This window comes from Stegostoma tigrinum, chromosome 38, assembly GCF_030684315.1.
Source record: "Stegostoma tigrinum isolate sSteTig4 chromosome 38, sSteTig4.hap1, whole genome shotgun sequence".
NCBI lineage: Eukaryota > Metazoa > Chordata > Chondrichthyes > Orectolobiformes > Stegostomatidae > Stegostoma > Stegostoma tigrinum.
This window is the reverse complement of record NC_081391.1, coordinates 20,367,635-20,392,502: the sequence shown is the minus strand read 5'-3', so window position 1 is coordinate 20,392,502 and position 24,868 is coordinate 20,367,635. Positions and strand designations below refer to the sequence as shown.

The 24,868-nt window shown below is 45.2% G+C and overlaps 2 protein-coding genes across 2 annotated transcripts; both read left to right on the top strand.

The window, feature by feature from the left end:
• Positions 1 to 9,316: 9,316 nt before the first annotated feature.
• On the top strand, positions 9,317 to 11,451 carry LOC132206455 (ferritin, heavy subunit-like). The gene is made up of 4 exons (XM_059640634.1): positions 9,317 to 9,418; positions 10,319 to 10,465; positions 10,935 to 11,060; positions 11,305 to 11,451. Exons 1-4 carry the CDS (start codon positions 9,317 to 9,319, stop codon positions 11,449 to 11,451), a joined length of 522 nt encoding a protein of 173 aa, XP_059496617.1.
• A 2,740-nt stretch (positions 11,452 to 14,191) lies between these two features.
• Positions 14,192 to 16,425, top strand: LOC132206555 (ferritin, middle subunit-like). The gene is made up of 4 exons (XM_059640772.1): positions 14,192 to 14,293; positions 15,105 to 15,251; positions 15,734 to 15,859; positions 16,279 to 16,425. Exons 1-4 carry the CDS (start codon positions 14,192 to 14,194, stop codon positions 16,423 to 16,425), a joined length of 522 nt encoding a protein of 173 aa, XP_059496755.1.
• The last annotated feature ends 8,443 nt before the right edge of the window (positions 16,426 to 24,868 follow it).

The following is a 24,868-nucleotide window of genomic DNA, read 5'->3' as shown; positions in this document are numbered from 1 at the left end:
CAACTGCATCCCAAAACCAGCCCAGCTCATCCCAGCCTCCCTAACCTGTTCTTCCTCTCACCTAGACCCTCCTGCTACCTCAAGCCACACCTCAATTTCCTACCTCTTAACCTCACCCGGCCCCTTTGACCTGTCCGTCCTCCCCGGACTGACCTATCCCCTCCCTACCTCCCCACCCATACTCTCCTCTCCACCTACCTTCTCCTCTATTCTTCTTCAGTCCGCCTACCCCTCTCCCTATTTATTTCAGAGTTCCCTCCCCATCCCCCTTTTCTGATGAACGGTCTAGGCCCAAAACGTCATCTTTTGTGCTCCTAAGATGCTGCTCGGCCTGCTGTGTTCATCCAGCTCAACGCTTTGTTATCTCAGATTCTCCAGCACCTGCAGTTCCCATTATCTCTGAGGACTGTTTAAGAGAATCGTTTACAAAGCTCACAGTGCCCTGAGCTTTATTAGTAGGGGCAAGTGTACAAGAGCAAGGTGATTATGCTGAACCTGCTTAAGTTTGACTCCAACAGGAATACTGTGTCTCGTTCTGCACATCACACCTGAAGGAAAGAGTGGACGTACTGGAGAGAGTGCAGAGGAGGCTTCCTGGAATGGCTCCAGGAATGAGGAATTTCAGGTGTGAGGATATATTGGATAGGCTGGGACTTGTCTCTCTGGAAAGCAAACGGCGCAAATACGGATCCAGAAAGAACAAACAGTGGCATGATGTTCCCATTTGTGAAAGGGTCAGGAGCAAGAAGGCACAGGTTTGAAATTGGCAAAAGAAGCTGAAGTGATCTGCGAAAATAAAAACCTTCCAACACAGCGCGTGGATAGGGTGTGAAATGTATAGTCCGAGAGTGTGTTGGAGGCAGGTTCAATTCACGCATTCAAAAGGGAATAGGACTGATATCTGAAAGGGAATAACATGGAGATTACAGGGACAGTGCAGGAGAATGGCAAGAGGTGAAACGCTCAGCGAGTTGGTGGTGGATACGATGGGCCGAATGGTCGCCATCAGCACCGTAATAACCGTGTGGCAGTGGGCAGATATGAAAGCCGAATTAAAAAGGCCAGAACGTGCTCACTTTCCCCCAAGCCGGCTGGACAACAAAACGTCATGCGTTGTATTACAACAGCATAGAAGTGGCATCAGAGCACATTTGGAGCGCTGTGCTGAGTTCTGACAGGGTTATTTGAGGAACCTTAGCACAGATTCACCAGCATTTTCTCAGCCCCAAGCTGGTTACATCATGAATACAGTTTACATCAACTAGCCTTGTCCTTGAAAGATTGTGGAAGACTCGAGAACGAACATTATCCAGGTACTTTGGATTCCTAATGGATCTAATCATGCCGTTAGAGAATGTACTGTTTCCTGTGGTGAAATAATCCTGGAAAAGGGGGAATAATCTTCAGATCAAAGCTATGGTAAGCAGTGATGATGCTTAATCTCAAACATAACATTATCACTCCCAACATTCTGCAAGCCCCTTGGACATTTCAAAACTGATTTGGTGAGCTGTGTTAGTTCAGAATATGACGCGATGCAGAACCCAGGCAAAGATATTCAAAGAAAAGACAGACTCGCACTGATCCAGTTGAATGGGGGAACAGGCTTGAGAGGCTAAGTGCTCTCATTATCACAGAATAATAATCTCAACCTGACTGTTGCCCAAATCTCTGATTGACTCTGGGTCTCAGCACATTGCCCCACACCCCCTCTCCTTGTTCATTGGTGCCTGGGTTCTTGCAGATTCCTGATTGACAATCTCTGACAACCAATCATTGTTAGTGATGACATTTCCTGGTTGGGTGAAGGATGTTTTCCAGGAGTATAAATACAAGAGCTTGTGGTAGGGAGACTTAGTTCTAGAGTTGTTCAAGTGATTGTGAGCAGCAATAGTGAAGATGCCCTCCCAAGTGTGGCAGATCCAACACAAGGCCTGTGTGGGTGTTGTTAACAAGCAGATCACCCTGGTGCTTTCTTTCTCCCATGTTTACCTTTCCATGGTGATAATGGTGTTCTCTGGATTTATTTCAGATTTAAAGCTGTGGCCTCAATGTATTGTGGGTGTAGCGTCTCTCTGCATCATTCAATTCATATTTTAGAATCTTCTGTGGCCTTTCCCTGACCTTGAGAAGTGAATAATCTTTTAATGGTTTGATCTTGATGTATGACCTGGGAAGTCTGTGGGTGTTTTTCTGTACAATGTAATTGGATTTATTCTATTGAATAGTGTTAATCAGTCTAGAGTTAATATGTCTGACTTCTAGAGCGTATGTGACCCTGGACCTCCATCCCAGAGGGAGGAACACTATCACAATCCTGAGTTCTATTTGCTGTCAATACTTCACTAATAAACTCTGCAAGTTCACTCCAGAGCTGAGAATCCTGTTCTGTGTTGGAAGGTTTCCTTGCTGAAGCTGAGCCATTTTCCCTACCCATATGGCCTTTTGGAATGATGAGGTTTTATTTTAATGCGTAATATTTTGTGTCAAGTATGAAATATTCAAGACCCAACTTGTAGGAAGATGATCCTTTCCCTTCCCTCCTGCTTCACAAGGCAAGAAACTCAACCTCCACATATTCTGGTGTTGTTTTTGTTGTGATTGACAAGGGAGGCTTTCCCTTCCAGAACCTGCAGGCCTGACTGAAGAAGCATTTCAGGTAGAGAAGGATCTTTAACAACAAACCCCAATGGGTTTCCCTGTTTACAATCCTTTCACTTTTACTGGGAAGATGTTGTCCTGTGTCACTTTGAGTTCTCATGGCACTGTTCCTCGAAGGAATGGGAACAGCTGAGAAACTGATGGCATTCCAGAATGTGGGTGCATGCTCCTCTAGTAGGACATGAAGATTGGGTTTAATGAAATGTCATTTTGTCCTGAAGAAGGCTGTTTTAAGCTCTGAATATTATAGCATTTTAATGCTTTGGATATAATCTCTTAGCTGTTGTACACTCTCCTAATGAGATGGAGGTCTTGTTGCTTTTTTCACTGGTTTCTTGCGTTTTAAGTGATGTGTCTTGTCTCTTACCATCCACCCCCACGCTGCCGCTTCAGAAGCCTGACCATGGCAATGGCCTGGAGGCAAGGCAGGGAGCTCTGCAGAAGGAGAAGGATGTGAACCAGAGTCTGCTGGATCTGCACAATCTCTCCTCTGGCCACACAGACCCTCATGTGAGTTCCTCACTTTCTCTCCAAGAAGCTTCCTTGCCTTTCACTGCTAAATTCAGCATGTAGGGCTGATGGCCTTTAGAGCAACAAACTACCAGGATGACTTTCAAATTACAGGAAAGATGAATGTTTCCAACCTGAAAGTGATCTGTTTGTCTACTCCTGGGGGGAGGGGGAATACAAATGTCTCATAACTGCCTCCTGCAGACTGTCAAATCTACAACAGTCCAAATGAATCACCAGAGTGCCCCTCTCCCTCAACATGGTATTGATTTGTTAGATCTGAATTGAGGGTCACTTCCAAATGTCTTCAATGGACTCAACTAACTTGTCTGTTCTTCCAGCTGTGACTTCCTGGAGACGCACTACTTGGATGAGCAAGTGAAGATGATCAAGAAGCTGGGAGATCACATCACCAACCTGAAGAGACTGGGAGCCCCTCAGAAGGGCAAAGGAGAGTATCTGTTTGACAGGCTCAGCCTGAGCTGAATGGGGATTCAACAACTCCATTTGTTGTACACTGGTGTTCGAGTGCATGACTTTTTTTTGCACACTCTGCACAAAATGAAAACATTGCCCATGTATCTGACTACACTTATTTGGCTGCTTTTTACCTGATTATTAAATCGCTTTGGCTTTTTGCTCTCTGCGTTGAATCAATGCTTGCTCTGGCAATTTTTGTTCAGTTTCTGAGTCCTGAGTCATAAGAATTTTTTAAATGAGTAACTGTTGTGGAAATCAAACTGTTAAGCTTTTGGCTTTTAAGCAGTGCTCACGGTGACAGTTCTGTAAGAGCAGGCTCCAGTCAATAGCTTCGCCAAAATTGCTCCATTCTAACTGTTAGTCACTTAACTGGTGCCCTGTCCCTAGCAATGCTCCAACTTTCCTAAAAGCTGGGATCAAACACAATACAAACGGCTAGAGTCAGTGGGGCAGGTGCAACTCTGCATTTGTTCATCCACCGGTTAATGTTTGAGTCTGATGACTCCTCAACTGAAGTCTACCCACAGGTGCTGCCGGACCTCAGTTTTGCTAGTAACCTTCACTTAACTTGATTAGCAGAATCCAAGCATTAAAAAAATACTTTTTTAATAAAAAAGGAACAGCAATAGCATCTGGCATGTGCATTACATGTTTTTCCATGCTTCTTTGAACAAGCAATACACCACTGTTCTAGTTTCCCAAGCTAAGGAATTGGATTTTCTAACAACTCTCCACTGTAGGAGACTGAGTGAGGAATCTGCTCTCTCCTGTAACAGTGTCTCCTATCCTCAATGCCCACCTTGTAGCTTGTGGGACAAATGTGGCATAGTTCCTGTTCTTGCTCCAGCAATCAACTGCTGAGGACAGCGGGTGCAATTAAAGCTACATTTGCAGACATGGAGATCCTGTAGACTCTGGTTCACCTTCTTCTCTCTCTGCAGAGTTCCCTGCATTGCATCCAGGCTTTGGGCAGGGGGTGGAGGCAGGGAGAGAGGAGATAGAAAGGAGGGGGAAAGAGTGGAAGAGAGAAGAGACATTTCGCTTAATTGGCTGAAAGGCCAACACTCAGCAGTTCTAAACTTTTCTAACCCTTTCAGGGAAGGTTTGCAGTTGGCCGACAGCTGACTCACCACCCACACAGCAATGTAGCTGGCTATTTACTGTCAATCTATGAGTAAGGAAGAGGTAGGGGATAGTGCCAGTCTGGCAGCACAAGAGGGACTGTTCCACATATCTGACAGAAGCAGGCATAGCTTAGGCTTGTAAGGGCACCCATGGCCCCTCTCACTATGGGGACCCCAGTACCGCTACACCTGTATCCTTGCCACTCCCTCATCCACTCTGAACTCCCCATTAACCCCAGCCCTGTTCCCTTCAACTGTCGGAAAAGCTACACCTGAGCACCACCTCCCGCAACCCCCACCCCCGCCGTGTCTCCATTCAAAATAAAAAAACAAACAAACCTTCAACATCAGACGGGGATAACCTGCACATGTTTGAAGTTGGTCTATTGTATCGGCTGCACCCGATGTGGCCGCCGCTAGATGAGGGAAACAGTTTCTCTAGAGCATCTGCGCTCAATGTGCAACGAAAAACAACATTTTCCAATCACAAAATGTTTTACCATCCCGCCTCCCACTCCATGGCTGACCTGTCCATCTTGGGCATCCTCCAGTATCACGCCAATGTCATCCTCAAACTGGAGGAGTAGCACCTCATTCTGCCTTGGGAGCTTACAGCCCAAGACACTAAATGTGAACCTTATTAACTTCAAAATCTCCTCATCCCATGACCAATCCCCACCTCCTTGACCTGTTCATGTTCATCTTCTCTCCCACCTCACTGACCACTCCCTACCTGTACTTACCCATCACCATCCCACCTACCTTCCCAGTCCCACCCTTCCTCTTTATTTCAGAGCTTCCCCTCCCCCACCCCCTCGCGATTTCTGAAGGGTCTCAACCCGAAACAACAGCTTTCCTGCTCCTCTGATGCTGCCTGGCCTGCTGTGTTCCTCCAGCTCCACACTTTGTTGCCTCTACCAGCACCCTTTGCCTTCCACCTTTGAGCCATTTCTGTATCCAAATGGATAATTCTCCATGGATTCCATGTGATCTCACTTTGCTAAACAGCTTACTATGAGCAACATTGTCAAACGCTTCATTGCAGTCCATGGAGATCACGCCCACCACTCTGCCCTCATCATTGCTCTTCATCACTTCTTCAAAATACGCAATGAAGCTCATGAGGCAAAACTCAATCTACAGTCATACCATCTGAATCCTGGAATTCTGTCCAAAATGGCATTATGGATCTCCCCTCACAAAATGGACAACAGCAATTCAAGAAGACAATAATAATTAGGGAAGTGCAATAAATGCTGGGCCAGCCAACAACACCTTCATCCCATGAGGTAATAAAAGAAAAAGCAAGATGAGATTACTTTCCCCAAGGAGAGAAACTGGGGCCTTAACTTTTCCTTGGATTATAAATGTTCGAGATGAAGAAATGGACAGCCACAATTCAAATATTTGCTGATGGCATTACATCAAGTGGCACTTGAACATGACAGTAGAATGTTTCAAACTTCCATGGAGTTGGGAAGACTGGCTGATACAGTTCAATAAGGGGAAGTGTGAAGTTATCCACTTCTGACCAAGAAAGATGAGTCAGAGTGTTTTAGAAATGGGGACATCTTCTGCTGGGTTGTCAAAGCTAATGATCAAAATGAAACTGAGACAAGTGGACAGAAATGTTTTGAAACTAGAGACGAGATATAAAAACACTGAACAAAGAAATTAATTCAATGTCAGTCCTGATCTCAAAAGGGATTTGAACACCTCTGGGTGGAGGTTCTTTATGAAATTGTCAAGTTCTGGTTCAACCACCTCTGGAGATCTCATTTTTGGCAGATTGGGCCTAAAGATGGTGCAGCAGAGAATTTCCAGAATCAACTCAGAGATAAAGAGCTGGTTAAATGATGATGGCAGCTTGCCTGAGTCCCTCAGTATGGAAGGTTAAGAAACGGCGGTAATTGGAAGTTTTAAGAGCATTAGTGGATTTGACAGGGTAGATTGAGAGGAATTGTTTCTTCTCAATGGGTCTTCTAGGACTGAGCGTATGGAATGGAAATAGAATCTTCAAATTAGAGCTAAACTGTCCAGGATAATGTCAGAAACAGCCTCTTCACAGAAGGGACAGACAGTAGACAATAGACAATAGGTGCTGGAGTAGGCCATTCGGCCCTTCGAGCCAGCACCACCATTCATTACGATCATGGCTGATCATCCACAATCAGTATCCTGTTCCAGCCTTATCCCCATATCCCTTGATCCCACTACCTTTAAGAGCTCTATCCATCTCTTTCTTGAAAGTATCCAGAGAGTTGGCCTCCACTGCCTCCTGGGGAAGAGCATTCCATATATCCACCACTCTCTGGGTGAAGACATTTTTCCTCAACTCTGTTCTAAATGGCCTACCCATTATGTTTAAACTGTGTCCTCTGGTTCTGGACTCACCCATCAGCGGAAACATGCTTCCTGCCTCCAGAGTGTCCAATCCCTTAGGAATCTTATCTGCCTCAATCAGATCCCCTCTCAGCCTTCTAAACTCAAGTGTATACAAGCCCAGTCGCTCCAATCTTTTAACATATGATAGTCCCGCCATTCTGGGAATTGCCCTTGTGAACCTACGCTGCACTCCCTCAATAGCAAGAACATCCTTCCTCAAATTTGGAGACCAAAACTGCACACAATACTCCAGGTGCGGTCTCACCAGGGCCCTGTACACCTGTAGAAGGACCTCTTTGCTCCTATACTCAATTCCTCTTGTTATGAAGGCCAGCATGCTATTAGCTTTCTTCACTGCCTGCTGTACCTGCATGCTTGCTTTCATTGACTGATGTACAAGAACACCTAGATCTCGTTGCACTTGCCCTTTACCTAACTTGACTCCATTGAGATAGTAATCTGCCTTCCTGTTCCTGCCACCAAAGTGTATAACCACACATTTATCCACATTAAACTGCATCTGCCATGCATCCGTCCACTCACCTCGTCTGTTCAAGTCACCCGGTATTCTCATAACATCCTCCTCACATTTCACACTGCCACCCAACTTTGTGTCATCAGCAAATTTGCTAATACTACTTTTAATGTCTTCGTCTATATCATTCATATATATCGTAAACAGCTGCGGTCCCAGCACCGAACCTTGTGGTACCCCACTGGTCACTGCCTGCCATTCCGAAGGGGACACGTTTATCACTACTCTTTGCATCATATAGTGGACACACAAACACAGGCGGGGCGGGGGGGCGGGGGGAGGTCAGTTGAAGACTTCAAAATTAGGATCATTTGATTTTTATTGGGTAAGATTTGATGTTGGCAATCACTTTTTAATTTCAACACAAAAAAATGCAAGAAATGCATTTTGGTCGAAGAAACATGGAGACATGAAGAGATAATACAGGTTCAATGGAACAACATCAAGGTGAGTACAGGAGCAGAGAGCCCTCAGGATTTAAAACTACAATTCCCTGAAGGTGGCCAGGCAAGATGAAACAGTCATGAAGAAGGCTTATAGGAACCTTGTGTTTTTAAGGAGAGCCCGAGAGTATAAAAGCAAAGAAGTAACGCTACACCACTACACACCATTGGTCAGACCGCATTAGAGTATTGTGTTCAATTCTGGGCACTGTTTCTAAGGGAGGGCATTAAAGCCCTGGGCATGGTGCAAAGGAGATTTGCTGGAATGATACCAGGAAAGATTTTAAAAATTGGCCTTATCTCCTTGGAGCAGAGAAGATTAAAAGATGACCTGATTGAAATGTTCAAAATTATGAACCATTTTGATACAGCCTTTCCAGCCTGCTCTGGCATCCCATATGATCATGGGTAATCCCTTAACTCAGTACCATCTTCACACTCTCTCTCCATACCCTTTGATCCCCATAGCCCTATCAGCTACATCTAACTCTTCAAAACCTTCAGTCTTTTGGCCTCAACTGTTTCCTTCCCACAGAATACAACAGACTCCCCACTGTCTGGCTGAAGACATTTCTCCTCAACTCAATCCCAAACAGTCTACTCTATATCCTTAGACAGTGACCCTTGGTTCTGGGCGCATTGGTCATCAGAAACATCCTTCCTGTCTTTGTCCTGTTTGTTTCTGTTACAAATTTCTAGGAACTACCACCAATCTCCTACCTTTCTCTCCAATATCCCAGCAGAAACTGATTCTCCTTCATTGAGCACCTCTCGCAGTTGGTCACAACAAGCTCAGTTTAAAAAGAAAAGCTTTCCAAATCCAAATCTAGTTTTTTGTTCAAACTAACCATGACCCGATAGAGAGTTCCAGCAGATTGGAGATTCTAAATGACCGACTGCTGATCCAATCACAGAATAACCATCCAGACTTGACAACAATCTGCACCTCTGATCAGCTCTGCCTCATACACCCACACCCTCTCTCTAATTGGTGGGAGGGCAGAGGGGGACGAAATTCATGGGAGATTCCTAATTGGCTTTCAGGGAATGTCAGTCATCATTGGTGATGTCATTCCCTCGTTGAGCGTAGAATGTCCCAGGAGTATAAATACCAGAGATTGTGGTACAAAGGCTTAGTGCTAGAGTTTTCTTGGTGATAGTGAGCAGGAATAGTGAAGATGGTTTCCCAAGTGTGTCAGAACTACCACAAGGACTGTGAGGATGCTGTTAACAAGCAGATCAACCTGGAGCTCTGTTCCTCCTATGTTTACCTCTCCATGGTGAGGCTTGATTACTTGAAATTTTAAGGCTGTGATTATAATTGTACTGAGGCCTTGGTGCTTTCTGGTTCAATGAACTACCTGCAGAATGTATCTGGAGTCTCCTGCTTCCCTGACTGAATCTAGCTAACACACTTAATACTGGAACACTTAAATGTAGGTGTTTCTTAAATTGATTCTCCCTGTTGAGTGCCCTCCCCTCATTGTCCTTCTGGACAGTTTATGGTCTTAGCTACAGAGGGGTAAGCTGGCTTTGCTGCTAACTTTAACTTTATTTTGTTGGCTGAAGAATATATAAAAATCACTCTCCTTGTGGAAACTTTCTCCTATCTACTTCTGCATTGTAAGAACTAGCCCAATTAATCAGGTGATCACTCTCTCTCTTTGAGGAGCAAAAGACTATTAGCTCTTGAATGTGAGGTTTGCTAAGTGTTGCAATTAGATTTTCTTAATCTGCATGCCAAGTGTGACATTCTACTTGGGCATCCATGCAGAAGAGACTCAAAATTAGAATTGTTCAGTTGGGTGATGTAGGTAATGAGGTAGCTGACTGACTTCTGGCTCTGTTAGTCAGCAAGGCAACATCCTGCCTCAGTTGGTCAAATCTTGACCAGCTCCCAGTGCTGAGCAATAGGGATGCCTGGCTGTGACTGACTGACTTCATAGGGCACTGTCAGGCCAGTGGTTGCAGTTGGCTTTACTTCCCTTATGGAAAGGGAAACCTAATGCCTGCTATCTGGGCCATAATCCATGGGGATGATTTTCTGCTTTCGTCCTGCAAACATTCCTCTATTTCTCCTACCTAACTTAGATGATTCATGATGGTGACTGGGTTACTTTCTGATTTGAAGGTCTCTTGGGTGACTGAGAAACATTTCCACTTTGCTTTTCTTTCCACAGTTCTCGTACTTTGACCAGGATGATGTTGCTCTGCATCACTTTGCTGAGTTCTTCAAGGAGCAGTCCCATGAGGAGCGGGAACATGCTGAGAAACTGATGGTATTCCAGAATAAACGTGGAGGCCGAGTCCTCATGCAGGACATCAAGGTTGGATTCTATTTCTTGTGAAGTAAATGACATTTTCTGCAGCTTCCTAATTGTACAATGACCTTGCTGTTCTCAACTCTCCAGTATATGTTGAGATGAGTGAAGTGTCTTGATAGAAAATCTCAGCTTGGAGTGAGTTGGTTTTGTGAATCCCCTTCCCTCTAAAGATCATCAAATCTGAATGCTCAGAATGAAAGGGCTTTCAAACTGAAATGTCAGTTGGAATTATGATACGCTGTTGTAGAGCCATCTGAATAAAATGACTTCATACTACAATTCAAGGTCTGATCCTTCAGTCTACAATGATGGATCAAATGTCTGATAATGGTCTCCATGATCTTCTGTGAATTGTGAATTATTTTTAATCCTTGGTTTGGATTTGGCACAGATTACCACATGTCTTCATTTTCTTGCCTTTGTACGTGTCTTGGACCTTCTAACCTCACTAATGACTGTCTTCTCCCTCCAGAAGCCAGAGCAGGATGAGTGGGGCAGTGGCCTGGAGGCAATGCAGAGAGCTCTGCAGATGGAGAAGGATGTGAACCAGAGTCTGCTGGATCTGCACAAACTCGCCTCTGGCCACATGGACCCTCATGTGAGTTTTTCAGGCTGAAGCACTTCTGTTTTGGGTTAAATTGGAAGGATTATCTGAGCCGAATCGAATGGTGTCCACTTTGAATAGCCCTGTTCATGTCTCCATTCCATGGTGCCATAAAGTGTATCTATGATGCTGTTGTACACTTCCTGTGATTTAGTGAAGTTGCATCTGTCTCCTCTGGTCTAGAGGATGGCTGAGCTTTGAAATGCGAAGGAAAATGCTCAACATTTTTTTCTTCCAGCTGTGTGACTTCCTGGAGAGGCACTACTTGGATGAGCAAGTGAAGATGATCAAGAAGCTGGGAGATCACATCACCAACCTGAAGAGACTGGGAGCCCCTGCCAATGGCATGGGAGAGTACCTGTTTGACAGGCTCACACTCAGCTGAGTGGCAGTTTGGAATTGCTTCACTATTGTACATGAAAGCAGAATTATTTGTATCGGTTTCTCTATTGCTGCATGTGGAAATAAAATATTCACTCAACTACGTTCTCCTGTGTAACTAATTCCTAGACTGATCATCAAACATTTACCTTCCCCCCCACCCCTCCCCCGTGATGTGGCTACAGTGAAGTACAAGGCAGGGGTCTGAATGTAGGCCATCAGCTTCCTTGACTCCTGTCTACCATTTAATACAATCCTGCAGGTTTTCCTTCCACACCACGAGTGCATCTGCCTTTTTCTCAGCTCCTGAAAACCTGACTGCACATCTGTCTCTTCCTTTAATTGGTTCAGCTTTCTTTTCATTCAGGGGCCACTGCATTCCAGCCTAACGAATGCCAGTGCATGACCCTGCCCAGGAGGTTAAACCTCTCCTTTGCCATAAACTGGCTAGGGTATCCCTTAACTTGAGCCACAAGGCTCTAACTGGACAATCTGCTTGCATGTCTTGCTCAACAATCAGAGCTACGCACATCCTTCTGAAACCTTAGCAAGTAAGAGATTAAATGAGGGAGATGAAAGAGTGCCTTTGTTTCATTTTAAAAAATTCCAGCTTACTCTCAGGAGAGTTTGGATTACATTATTCTTAGGGGCACAGTGTGCGATACTCTTGCCGCTGTATCAGCCTCCACACTCTGATCCTTTGGTCATAAAAGCAAAGGGAAATGCTTAATATCTCAATCGGAGCTTTGCTCAATTCATGCCTGAGGGGACCCAGGTTTCTCTTGTGCTGGGTTTCTCTTGTAGAATACAAGCTGCTTCCTTTTACTGGCCTAACTCCATATCCTCACTCTATCGGTCAAGGACATGAGTCGATAAGGTGGGCTTTCTCCGACAACAGCTTTGTGGTCATCGTTAGACTAGTTCCAAAGTAGCTGAAATGAATGCAAAGTTGCAGTATAATTCATAGGTGACTTTCTGCATTCACCATTTAATGATAATGTCATTAGCTTGTGACTACAGTCTTTGTTCGGATCTGTCGGGCATTTCCAAGCGTTGCAAGTGGGACTGAAGATTTGTGGATGTTGACAACCTGGAGACAAAACAGGTTTTAGGAGAAACTCAGCTAGTCCACTAGCATCCATAGAGAGAGAGAGAGACACCGAGTAAGCATTTCAAGTACGGTGACGCTTCAGAACACAGTTGAATGTTTCCTCTGCTCTTGATCCCCATCTGTCTCTGTCAGCTGCAATGTTAAGTAGTAACAGATCAGGAAGGACCTTGTTACCGCATTCAGGGTCTGGGACAAATCTGCTTCAGGCTCACTCTGCAAGGGCGTGGGGGACAGTGTGTAAGTCAGGTGTTTACATATAAGATTGGCATCAACCCACCAGGATTGCCGAAAGTTCTAATCATTTCGCAGACACTAACTGTGAAACATCTTTGGCCAGGGCGACATCTGATTCCTTGCTGCTGGCAACTTTACTCGTCAAGCCCTAAGCTTCATTAATCTCCAGTCAATGCAGAAATGCATGTGTTACTTAGTCAAAATACTTATCATCCCAAACAGCAAACTGATACACACTGACTGTGGACTCTCCGAAACAGGTCGGTATCGGACTGTCGATCGGCAATTTGTGTGTAACCTGGTGTCATGGATGGGCTATTACATTTCTTCACCAAGACAGTGGGAGAGCCTGTGGAATCTGCAACCACGGTACACAGTTGAGACCAAAGCATTGATTTCAAATTGTTGGATCTAGTGCTTGGGGCTAAAGGGATCGAACGATATGGAGGGAAAGCAGGAACACACTGTTGGGTTTGCTGGGATCAGCCATGATCATATAGAATGGTGGAGCAGGCTCAAACGGCTGAATGGCCTCCGCCTGCCCTTGTGTTCTAGGTTTCGATGTTTCTGTCTCTTCCCCACAGGGTCCTCTGACGTCCATATATTTCCATGTGACATTGACAAAAGAATAGAGATCTCTCTCACGCTTCCTGATGGCATTCTATTAGTTGGCACGATAGTACCATGAACAGGCAGAATATTATCAACAACATCAATAACATGTGAGGAAAAGCAAACTTGCACCAAGATAAATGAGAGTTTTGTCAAAGCAACAGAGCTAGGAACTGAAGAAAAGCACAGAGTTAGGATACAATGTGTAGAAATGACTTAAAAACTCACAGTCTGCAGCAAAATTGAACTGAAAAGGCTCACAGCAGTTTAGTCATCATCTCGATGGAGGGAGAGGACTAGAATGTACAGGCTATGTCAATATTGTATGCAGTACAGAATATACTATATGTGGAGTATATTACTCTGATTTTGGCCCTGGAGTGAGTTTTGTTTCAGTCATTTCATAGAATATGGCTGTTGCTAATGATGCCAACCACTGATATCCATTCATAATTGCTGTTAGGCCGAGTGGCCTGACCCCATTCCAGAAGCAAGATAAAAGTCAACACATTGCTTTTGGCCCCCAGTCACCTTCAGGCTTCCTTCAGCTCCTGGGACCAATCACAGATTTGCTGCCATTTCAAAACTGATTGGCTCTGAGTATCTCACTCCACCCCATTCCCCTCATTGGTGCCTGGATGCATGCCAATTCCTCATTGGCTGTCATCATTGGTGGTGTCATTCCCTGGTTGATTGCAGGATGACCCAGGAGTATAAAGAAAAGAGTTCGTAGGAAAGGAGTTCAGTTCTGGAGGTGTTGAGGTGATAGTGAGCAGGAGTAGTGAAGATGGCTTCCCAAGTGTGTCAGAACTATCACAAGGACTGTGAGGATGCTGTTAACAAGCAGATCAACCTGGAGCTCTATTCCTCTTATGTTTACCTCTCCATGGTGAGGCTTGATTGTCTGCATTGTAAAATGAGACAATGCATTCAAATGTAAATCTGATAAGACCTAGAAGTTCTCCTCTTTAATAAGCAGAGTGTTGAAATCTAAATTACTCCTTCTGAGAGTGGTTCTCTTTGGCTGGGTATCATAATCATTAGCATCTGCATAATGTAGATATAGGTCACTTGTCCAATTGAGTCCATCTCAAGAGCACTCCCACCTACTGTACCCTTGTGACCCTGCACTTCTCATGGCTAACCCACCTGCCCTGGCCACTATGGGCAATTTAGCATAGCTGGTCAACATCATCTGCCCATATATGGGCAGTGAAAGGAAACCCACATCTTTGGAGAGAATGTGTGAACTTCACATGCACAGTTTTAATCAAACCCTGGTCCCTGGCACTGTGTGGCAGTAGTGCTAACTGCTGAGCCTTACTGCACAATTGGTTAGCATCCTCCTCTGTCTTTTATGTTCTGAAGTGTATGGTGTCAGGAAAAGTCTAATGTTCATGTCCATGTTTAATACTGGATGTTTCCATGAAGCAATTACAGTATTAGATTATATTATAGTCTCTAATTATTGGGTTCCTTTTGGGGAGGAGCTAGTGTTGCTGACTTGAGTAGGGTGGTGGGGGAAGGAGGAGAGGAATGTTTGTCTGGAGATGATGTGTAACATCAATGCTGTGATCAATTGTCACCTGTTTATTTTTTAAGTGACTTGTGATACAGTCAGTTGTTAAATAGCTTACTATTTTACTCTTTTAGCTGGTGATGAAATTTTAGTCTTGCCTTCTGTTCCCTTCTGCTTACAGTTCTCTTACTTTGACCGGGATGATGTTGCCCTCCGTCACTTTGCAGAGTTCTTCAAGGAGCAGTCCCATGAGGAACAGGAACATGCTGAGAAACTGATGGCATTCCAGAATAAACGTGGTGGCCGTGTTCTCCTGCAGGACATCAAGGTTGGGGTCTATCTCTTGTAGTAAATGCAAATTGTGTTGTTTCTTGCTTGTGCAATGGCCTTGGTGTTCCAGACTCCCCTGTACATCTTGTGTTGAGATGAGTGAGGTGTCTTGATAGAAAGTCTCTGCTTGATGTGAGTTGGTTTTGCTAATTCTTTCCTTTTCTGAAAGATCAACAAATCAGAATGAAAGGGTTTTAGCACTGAACTTGCCCCAATGACAGTTTAGACTGATACATTACTGTAGACTAGCCTGAATACAGGTAACTTCATCCCAATGTTTCAGTCTTTAGCCCTGATCTGTCAGCAGTTCTTAATGATGGATCAAATGTCTGATAATGGTCTCCATGACCTTCTGTGAATTGTGAATTGTTATTAATCCTTGGTTTGGATATGGCACAGATTACCACATGTCTTCATTTTCTTGCCTTTGTACGAGTCTTGGACCTTCTAACCTCACTAATGACTGTCTTCTCCCTCCAGAAGCCAGAGCAGGATGAGTGGGGCAATGGTCTGGAGGCAATGCAGAGAGCTCTGCGGATGGAGAAGGATGTGAACCAGAGTCTGCTGGATCTGCACAAACTCACCTCTAGCCACATGGACCCTCATGTGAGTTCCTGATGGGATGCATGTCTCGAGGGAGCTCAAGGTGACATGGGAATCTGCTATTCCTGTTCTACAAGCATAGGCTTGCTATTGTCCCAGTGTTTGAGAGCAGCAGCCATCCTGAACATAGATGTCAGTCACTGATATGTGCTTTGCTGACTTGGTGAGAGGCGTAAGTGTTTAGAACTTCCACCCAATTCTGTGAAATGGCAGTTTGATCCCTGGTGGGTAAACTCAGGTTTCTGTCACCATTTCTGCATTTGCAAAGTTGCAAATAAAGCTATTCCAGTCTGTTCATTGTTTCTGGAGAGCAAGCTGCTCTCAAATACCAGCACTTGTTCACACTTATATCACTGCAAAAGCGCAATGGTGTGATTGTTGATGTGTCTGCTCTAACATTACATTCTGGCTCCTTGTTCCAGCTGTGTGACTTCCTGGAGAGGCACTACCTGGATGAGCAAGTGAAGATGATCAAGAAGCTGGGAGATCACATCACCAACCTGAAGAGACTGGGAGCCCCTGACAATGGCATGGGAGAGTACCTGTTTGACAGGCTCTCACTCAGCTGAGTGGGGTTATAGAAGAAATTGGTCCATTTGTGACTTAATTCTGATGTCCACTTTACCTTTTTCTGTCTGCCATTCCAAATGGAAATACAAGTCTTTGTGGAACTGGATTTTGGATCTTTGTTTTTTTAAACGACCTAAATTACCAACAGCTAACCAGGTAACTTGACTGAAAAAATCCACAATAGAAATTTCACACACTTCTATATCTTCCTCTAAAGGTAGCATAAATTTCATGCACATATGGAACGTACGTTTTATTCATGGCAAATTTGTAAACGAGGCGTTTCCCCTTTCCTTTTAGCGTTACATTAGCCTTCCAGGTGTGTACCACTTAGTGACATGACTTTATTCTCCGGACGACATTAGACACTAGGTGCTTCCTCTGCCCTCCTTCCAACAGCAGCAAGGGTCAAGTGAACTCTTTCGAAGTATGCCGACTGCAAAGGCTGCCCCCATCTGCAGCTTGTGGACTTGTTCTGTTTCTTTTGGGGACTGAGGGTTAGCAAATGAATGATTTAAAGGAAGCAGAGTTGGATTCAAAGCATTTTTTTTGTCTTCCTTCTTTCTTCTTCAACACCACCCCCCTCTTTCCCCCTGATTTCTCATTACTACTTATCCCCTCCTACCCTTCCATACCTCCCAATAGCTTCATGTTCACAGCAGCCAATCATTGGTTGGGTCACTTCTTTTCCTCTTGTTTGTCTGAAGTGAAGCTCTCAGCAGGGGAATAGGGTACAGAAATTGCTGAGGAGGAGAGGTCTTATTTGCAAACTCTTTCAGCTCCAACATTGTTGAGCTCTCCTTCAATAGAAGGCAAGCAACATATACAGCATGTATGTGGAAATGGCAGGTTAGGGGACTTGGGTGGGGAGTGGATCTTTTATATCTGTGTGAGAAATTGTTTTGACATTGGAAATTAGTAGCTGCAATAAATTATGAACACTGAGAAGAGGCAACAACTTCTCGATGCATTGTCCTTTTGCATCAGCTTTTCATTCTGTTTCCAAATGGGATAAGTGATGGAGTAGACGCCTGGCATTTCCATGAGTGATGCTGGGGAGTGGAAGATAGGAAGTAATGGAGATGAGTTGAAAATTGCGTAATAGATACATGGATGAATATGAATCTTTTCTGAGATCCATGCCAGATCTCCTCAAAAGGAAAATCACTTTCAACTATCTAGCACAAGTATTTTGAGGAGATAGGCGAGAGGGCTGTTGTTCGTGTGGTCTACGTGGGCTTCCTAAAGACATATAATACAGTGCCACACAATGTTCAAGCCCCTGTAATGAACGGCAGCGCAGTGACAGGGATATGGAGTTGGCTGCATTACTGGAAACATAAGTGATGCCAATGGATGCTCTTTGGACGAGGGGGTGGTTTGTAGTGGAGTTCCATGGGTTATGGGGAGGAGCCAGGCTTTTCTAAAGTTAGCTAATGACATATAGCCTGGTATAAGGGATGCAATTTCAGAGTTTGTACATGATAAGAAAATAAGAGTGAGGACCATGGTGTCGAACCTCAAAAGGGCACAGACATATTGGTGGAATCGGCAAGCGAGTGGCAGATGAAGTTCAAAGTGGGAAAAGCATGTAGAGACAATACAAAATAAAAGGTGCATTTCTAAAGAGGGTGCAGGAGTGAGTGAACTGCATGGTGTATTTGCATTACATCATTGAAGGTGGAAGGACCATCTCCAACACATCCCTCACCTTCCTGGACTTTCTGTCTCCATCGCAGGCAACCACCTACAAACCGATGTCCGTTTCGAGCCCACCGACTCCCACAGCTACCTGTAATACGCCTCAACCGACCCACCTTCCTGCAAAAACTCCATCCCCTATTCCCAATTCCTTTGCCTCTGCCCCATCTCCTCCAAGGAGAGGCATACCACTCCTGCACATCCCAGATGTCCTCGTTCTTACAGGACCGCCACTTCCCCCTTGCAGTGGGCGAGAATGTCCTCAATCGTGTCTCCCGCATTTCCCACAACTCATCCCTCACACACCACCCTCGCAATAACTTCCCCGAGAGGATCCCCTAGTCCTCACATACCACCCCACTAACCTCTGGATATAACGCATCGTCCTCCGAAACTTCTGCCATCTACAATCTAACTCCACCACCAAAGACATTTTTCTATCCCCACCATTGTCTGCTTTCGGAGAGACCATTCTCTCTGCGACGTCCTTGTCTGCTCCACACTCCCGTCCAAACCCACCACACCCAGCACTTTCTGCTACAACCGCAGGAAGTGCTGCACCTGCCCCCACACCTCCTCCCTTACCTCGATCCCAGGCCCCAAGATGACTTTCCACACCAAAGAGATGTTCACCTGCACATCCGCCAATGTGGTATACTGCATCTGCTGTACACGGTGTAGCTTCCGCTACATTGGGGAAATGCAGCAGAGGCTTGGGACCACTTTGCAGAACACCTACGCTCAGATCGCAGTAAACAACTGCACCTCCCAGTCGTGCACCATTTCAACTCCCCCCTCCCATTCCTGAGACAACATGTCCATCCTGGTCCTCCTGCAGTGCCATAATGATGCCACCCATAGGTTGCAGGAACAGCAACTCATATTCCGCTTGGGAACTCTGCAGCCCAATGGTATCAATGTGGATTTGACCAGCTTCAAAATCTCCCCTCCTCCCACTGCATCCCAAAACCAGCCCAGCTCGTCCCAGCCTCCATAACCTGTTCTTCCTCTCACTGAGCCCCTCCTCCTACCTCAAGCCACACCTCCATTTCCTACCTACTAACCTCACCTGGCCCCTTTGACCTGTCCATCCTCCCCGGACTGACCTATCCCCTCCCTACCTCCCCACCCATACTTTCCTCTCCACCTACCTTCTCCTCTATTCTTCTTCAGTCCGCTTACCCCTCTCCCTATTTATTTCAGAATTCTCTCCCCATCTCCCTTTTCTGATGAAGGGTCTAGGCCCAAATGCTGCTTGACCTGCTGTGTTCATCCAGCTCTACACTTTGTTATCTCAGATTCTCCAGCACCTGCAGTTCCCATTATCTCTGAGGACTGTTTAAGAGAATCGTTTACAAAGCTCGCAGTGCCCTGAGCTTTATTAGTAGGGGCAAGTGTACAAGAGCAAGGTGATTATGCTGAAGCTGCTTAAGTTTGACTCCAACAGGAATACTGTGTCTCATTCTGCACATCACACTGAAGGAAAGAGTGGACGTACTGGAGACAGTGCAGAGGAGGCTTACTGGAATGGCTCCAGGAATGAGGAATTTCAGGTGTGAGGATATATTGGAGAAGCTGGGACTTTTCTCTCTGGAAAGCAAACGGCTCAAATTCGGATCCAGAAAGAACAAACAGGGGCACGATGTTCCCATTTGTGAAAGGGTCAGGTGCAAGACGGCACAGGTTTAAAATTGGCAAAAGAAGCTGAAGTGATCTGCGAAAATAAAAACCTTCCAACACAGCGAGTGGATAGGGTGTGAAATGTATAGTCCGAGAGTGTGTTGGAGGCAGGTTCAATTCACGCATTCAAAAGGGAATAGGACTGATATCTGAAAGGGAATAACATGGAGATTACAGGGACAGTGCAGGAGAATGGCAAGAGGTGAAACGCTCAGCGAGTTGGTGGTGGATACGATGGGCCGAATGGTCACCATCAGCACCGTAATAACCGTGTGGCAGTGGGCAGATATGAAAGCCGAATTAAAAAGGCCAGAACGTGCTCACTTTCCCCCCAAGCCGGCTGGACAACAAAACAGCATGGGTTGTAATACAACAGCATAGAAGTGGCATCAGAGCACATTTGGAGCGCTGTGCTGAGCTCTGACAGGGTTATTTGAGGGACCTTAGCACAGATTCACCAGCATTTTCTCAGCCCCAAGATGGTTACGTTATGAATACAGTTTACATCAACTAGCCTTGTCCTTGCAAGAGTGTGGAAGACTCGAGAACGAATATTATCCAGGTACTTTGGATTATTAATGGATCTAATCGTGCCGTTAGAGAATGTACTGTTTCCTGTGGCAAAGTAATCCTGGAAAAGGGGGAATAATCTTCAGATCAAAGCTATGGTAATCAGTGATGATGCTTAATCTCAAACATTACAGTATCACTCCCAAAATTCTGCAAGCCCCTTGGACATTTCGAAACTGATTTGTTGAGCTGTGCTAGTTCGCAATATGATGCGATGCAGAACCCAGGCAAAGGTATTAAATGAAGACTCAGACTCGCACCGATCCAGTTGAATTAGGGGACAGGTTTGAGAGGCTAAGTGCTCTCGTTATCACAGAATAATAATCTCAACCTGACTGTTGCCCAAATCTCTGATTGACTCTGGGTCTCAGCACATTGCCCCACTCTCCTTCTCCTCTGTTCATTGGTGACTGGGTTCTTGCAGATTCCTGATTGGCTGTCAGAGATTGTCAATCATTGTTAGTGATGTCATTCCCTGGTTGGTGCAGGATGTTCTCTGGAGTATAAATACAAGAGCTTGTTGGAGGGAGACTCAGTTCTAGACTTGTCCAAGTGATTGTGAGCAGGAACAGTGAGGATGGCCTCCCAGGTGCATCAGAGCTACCACAAGGACTGTGAGGGTGTTGTTAACAAGCAGATCAACCTGGTGCTTTCTTTTTCCTGTGTTTATCTCTCCATGGTGATTGTGGTGTTCTCTGGATTTATTTCAGATTTAAAGCTGTGGTCTCCTTGTATTGTGGGTGTAGGATCTCTCTGCATCATTCAATTCATGTTAGAATCTTCTGTGGCCTTCCCCTGACCTTGAGAAGTGAATAATCTTTCAATGGTTTGATCTTGATGTATGACCTGAGAAGTCTGTTTGTTTTTCTTTTTGTTCAATGTAATTGGATTTATTCTATTGAATAGTTAGAGTAAGTCAATTTGCCCAGAGACCTGATCTCTTACTTCTAGAACATATGTGACCCTAGACCTCCAATCCCAGAGGGAGGAACACTCTCAATCTCTGGGTCTATTTGCTGTCAATACTTTACTAGTAAGCTTTGTAAGTTCACTTCAGAGTGGGGAACTCTGTTCTGTGTTGGAAGGTTTCCTCACTGAAGCTGAGCCATTTTCACTTAACCATATGGACTTTCAGAATGATGAGGTGTCATTTAATGCTTAATATTTGGAGTCAAGTATGAAATATTCACGCCCCCCCCCGCAACTTGTAGGAAGATGCTTGTTTCCCTTCCTTCCTGCTTTACAAGGAAAGAACCTCCACATATTCTGGTGTTGTTTTTGTTGTGATTTACAAGGGAGGATTTCCCTTCCAGAACCTGCAGGCCTGACTGAAGAAGCATTTCAAGTAGAGAAGGATCTTCAACAGCAAACCCCAATGGGCTTCCCTGTTTACAATCCTTTTACTTTTACTGGGAAGATGTTGCCTGTGTCACTTTGCTGAGTTCTCATGGGACTACTCCTTGAAGGAATGGGAACATGCTGAGAAACTGATGGCATTCCAGAATGAATGTGGGTGCTGGGTCCTCCTGTAGGACATCAAGGTTGGTTTTAATGGAATGTGATCTTGTCCTGATGAAGACCTCTTTAAGCCTAGAACAGTATTTCATTTTAATGCTTTGGATATAATCTCTTAGCTGTTGTACACTCTCTTAATGGGATGGAGATCTTGTTGCTTTTTTCACTGGTTTCTTGCGTTTTAAGTGATGTGTCTTGTCTCTTACCATCCACCCCCACGCTGCCACTTCAGAAGGCTGACCATGGCAATGGTCTGGAGGAAATGCAGGGAGCTCAGCAGATGGAGAAGGATGTGAACCGGAGTCTGCTGGATCTGCACAAACTCTCCTCTGGCCACACAGACCCTCATGTGAGTTCCTCACTTTCTCTCCAAGAAGCTCCCTGGCCTTTCACTGCTAAATTCAGCATGTAGGGCTGATGGCCTTTAGAGCAACAAACTACCAGGATGACTTTCAAATTACAGGAAAGATGAATGTTTCCAACCTGAAAGTGATCTGTTTGTCTGCTCCTGGGGGGAGGGGGAATACAATTATCTCATAACTGCCTCCTGCAGACTGTTAAATCTACAACAGTCCAAACGCATCACCAGAGTGCCCCTCTCCCTCAACATGGTGGTGATTTGTTAAATCTGAATTAAGGGTCACTTCCATATGTCTTCAATGGACTCAACTAACTTGTCTTGTCTTCCAGCTGTGCGACTTCCTGGAGAGGCACTACTTGGATGAGCAAGTGAAGATGATCAAGAAGCTGGGAGATCACATCACCAACCTGAAGAGACTGGGAGCCCCTCAGAAGGGCAAAGGAGAGTATCTGTTCGACAGGCTCAGCCTGAGCTGAATGGGGATTCAACAACTCCATTTCATGTACACTGGTGTTCTAGTGCAAGTGCAGAGTGCACAAAAAAGTCAATGAAAACATTGCCCATGTATCTGACGACTTTGAGTGACTGCTTCATTTATTTGGCTGTTTATTATCTGATTATTAAATCCCTTCGGCTTTTTGCTCTCTGCATTGAATCGATGCTTGCCCTGGCAATTTTTGTTCAGTTTCTGAATCCAGAGTCAGAAGAATTTTTGAAGTGAGTAATTGTTGTGGAAATCACAACTGTTAAGCTTTTGGCTTGTTCGCAATGCTCACTATCTGTCTTGTCCTCACTGTGACAATTCTGTAAGAGTAGTCTCTCGCGAATAGCTTGACCAAAATTGCTCCACTCTGTCTAACTGTTAGCCACTTAACTGGTGCCCTCTCCCTAGCAATACTCCAACTTTCCGAAAAGCTGGGTTCATACAAAATAAAAATTGGGGTTGGGGAGTGGCGGGATAGGTGCAGGTGGAACTCTGGATGTGTGTTGATTAAACCAGTTAATGTTTGAGTCTGGCGACTCCACAACTGAAGTCTGTCCCCAGGTACTGCCAGGCCTCAGTTTTGCCAGTAATCTTCTGTTAACTTTACTGGTAGAATCTAAGCATTCAAAATATTCCTTAAGACTGTAACAGCAATAGCATCTGGCATGCAGGTTGCTTTTGTTCCATGCTTCTTTGAGCAAGCAATACACCACTGTTCTAGTTTCCCAAGCTAAGGAATTGGATTTTCTAACAAGTCTCTACTGTAGGAGACTGTGTGAGGAATCTGCTCTCTCCTGTAACAGTGTGTCCTATCCTCAATGCCCACCTTGTAGCGTGTGGGACAAATGTGGCATAGTCCCTGTTCTTGCTCCAGCAATCAACTGCTGAGGACAGCTGGTGCAATTAAAGCTACATTTGCAGAGAAGGAGATCCAGGAGCCTCTGGTTCACCTTCTTTATCTGCAGAGTTCCCTTCATTGCCTCGAGGCTTCAGTGGGGGGGTGGGTCAGAGTAGCAGAGACACTTCACTCAATTTGCAGAAAGGCCAACTGTCAACAGTTCTAAACTTTTTTCACCCTTTCAGGGAAGGAAAGCAGTTGGCCGACAGCTGACTCACCACCCACACAGCAATGTAGCTGGCTATTTACTGTTAATCTTTGAGTAAGGAACAGGCAGGGGATAATGCCAGTGTAGCAGCAGAAGAGGGACTGTTCCACATATCCCACAGAAGCAGGCATAGCCCCTCTTACTGTGGACACCCCAGTACCTCTACGCTTGTATCCCTGCCACTCCCTCATCCACTCTGTACTCCCCATTAACCCCAGCCCTGTTCCCTGCAACTGCAGGAACAGCTAAACCATTCCCTGACACCCTCGGCGCCCCACCACCACATCCAGCCCGTGTCTCCATTCAGAACAAAAACAAACAAACCTTCGGCATCAGACACAGATCACCTGCACCTGTTTGAAGTTGGTCTATTGTATCGGCTGCACCCAATGTAGCCACCATGAGGGAGACAGTTTTTCAAGAGCATCTGTGCTCAATGAGCAACAAACAATATTTTCCAATCGCAAAACGTTTTAACTTCTTTTCCCCCCCTACCAATCCATGGCTGACCTGTCCACCTTGGGTATCCTCCAGTATCACACCAATGTCATTCGCAAACTGGAGGAGTAGCACCTCATTCTGCCTTGGGAGCTTACAGCCCAAGACACTAAATGTGAACCTTATTAACCTCAAGTCTCCTAATCCCATGACCAATCCCCAACTCCTTGACCTGTTCATGTACATCTTCTTTTCCCACCTCACTGACCACTCCCGATCTGCACTCACCCATCACCATCCCATCTACCTTCCCAGTCCCACCCCTCCTCTTTATTTCTGAGCTTCCCCTTCCCCCTCCCAGTTTCTCAAGGGTCTCAACCCGAAACATCAGCTTTTCTGCTCCTCTGATGCTGCCTGGGCTGCTGTGTTCCTCCAGCTCCACACTTTGTTGCCTCTACCGGCACCCTGTGCCTTCCACCTTTGAGCCATTTCTGTATCCAAATGGATAATTCTCCCTGGATTCCATGTGATCTCACTTTGCTAAACAGCTTACTGTGAGCAACATTGTCAAACGCTTCATTACAGCC